General features: G+C 60.7%; 1 protein-coding gene across 1 annotated transcript in view; it reads right to left on the bottom strand.

Moving 5' to 3' along the window:
- Positions 1–1,626, bottom strand: part of ASXL3 (additional sex combs like 3, transcriptional regulator) — a 147,003-nt gene that overhangs the window by 5,249 nt on the left and 140,128 nt on the right. The window contains exons 14-15 of the mRNA XM_015565694.1: positions 442–1,623; positions 3–101 (exon numbers count right to left, since the gene is read on the bottom strand). Coding sequence (XP_015421180.1) covers positions 3–101; positions 442–1,623 — 1,281 coding nt within the window. The remainder of the gene's footprint in view (positions 1–2; positions 102–441; positions 1,624–1,626) is intronic.

Raw genomic sequence — 1,626 nt, 5'->3', positions numbered from 1 at the left:
TGACGGCCTTGGCACAGCCCAGCTCTGGACGCTCCTTCTGTCTGCTCGGCCCTGAGTGGCTGCCCGGCGGCCCCGAGCTCCTCACGGCCTCCTCCTTCCAGCTCAGATTTTCATGAAGTTTATTGAAGAAGAATTTTTCTTATAGTATACAAAAATTAGTTCTGTATATAATATACATCATGAACACATGTACTTTGAAAAGTAACATTCCTTAGGAAACAGTGCTTTGGTAAATCCCAATTTTTTTCTCAGTGGAGATGTGCCTTGCAACAAGGAGGCCACTGGTTTTGGGGAAGAGACTGTTGATAGAGTGCTGAGGGGTGATAACACCGGCAGCCATCATGAGAGCTAACATTTATGGAGTACGTGTGTGTCATGCGTAGGGCTGGTACGGTCCGTGCAGCATCTTATTAAATGTTTTTCTGTGCCAATCTTGAAGACGGGGCCACGGCCACGGCCAGGGACACGGCGGAGGCCAGGGTGGCGCTGTGATCCACGATGACCTTGCAGGGGATCGACCTGTTGATGGCTGCCGGGGCGAAGGCCGCCGGGTGCTGGGCTTTCCCACAGTTCTCTGCCCTGTTCCGAGGCCCTGAAGTTTTGTCCACGCTCTCGGCACTGAACTTGGGAGCACAGTCGTAAGAGCTGATGGTCAACATGCCTCCGGTAAACACGGCGATGGGTGGGCGGGCCACCAGAGGGTCCGTGATGGCTCCCGCGTCCCTGCAGCCGAGGGCCGCTCGCCCCGGGGTCCCCGTGGGCACGGCCTGCTCATCACCCCCCGGCACGGCTCTCTTCTCGGGAGGGAACCTGGTGCTCATTCCCGGTGAGGCAACCAGGACAGAGGTCGTGGCGAGGTGGTTTGGCAAGTTCTTTGCGATGGAGAGGGTTGGCACAGAGGCGAACTGCCCGGAGACCACGCCGCCCGCACCGCTGCTGGACGTGAGCGCCTGCGTATCATCCACGGAGCCCGGGGTGCTGGCGCCCTTGGGGGCGGCGGGGAGGGGTGTGCTCTCGGCACATTTTGGTACAACGGCTATGCACGGGGCGTCCGCGCCCTGGATGGTGGTGAGCACACTTAGACTGCAGGCAGAAATGGTGGTGTTTGCACTATCGACAGACACGAGGACGGAGGGCTGATCGACGGGACTCACAAAGGGACGCTCTTTCATTGCTCCCGCCACAGCCGCGCTGCAGGCGGACACGGGGACCGCACTTGCACAGAACAGCTTGGGCACATCGCCCTTTTCCGAAGAGGTAGAGGAAACCGGTTTCTCAGACACGTGGGACATGGGGACACGTTCCTCAGGACCGTGCACGGCGACGTCCGTGGCCGCGTCTGGGGGTTTGGTGGGTGGGAGAGGCGGCTGGAGGGCAGGGGTGGCCTCCCGGAGGGGCGGGGGCTTGCTGCTGGGTGACCTGCAGTTGGGATTGGCAATGATGACACCGGTTGAACCTTCGGGTTTGGCCTCGGGGGCGGGAGGGACCTCTAAGCTCGGGGGGCCTTCCTTGCAGCCAAGCGGAGGCAGCCGGCCCTCTTTCGCGCCCTGGAAGAGGTGCGCTCGGGCCTGGTGCTTGGCGAAGAGCTTCGCCTTCGTCTGCTCCTTGATGTGCGCCAGGGTTCTG

The sequence above is a fragment of the Myotis davidii genome, unplaced genomic scaffold (genome assembly GCF_000327345.1).
Source record: "Myotis davidii unplaced genomic scaffold, ASM32734v1 scaffold520, whole genome shotgun sequence".
NCBI classification, from domain to species: Eukaryota; Metazoa; Chordata; class Mammalia; order Chiroptera; family Vespertilionidae; genus Myotis; species Myotis davidii.
This window is presented reverse-complemented; position numbering and strand designations above follow the sequence as displayed.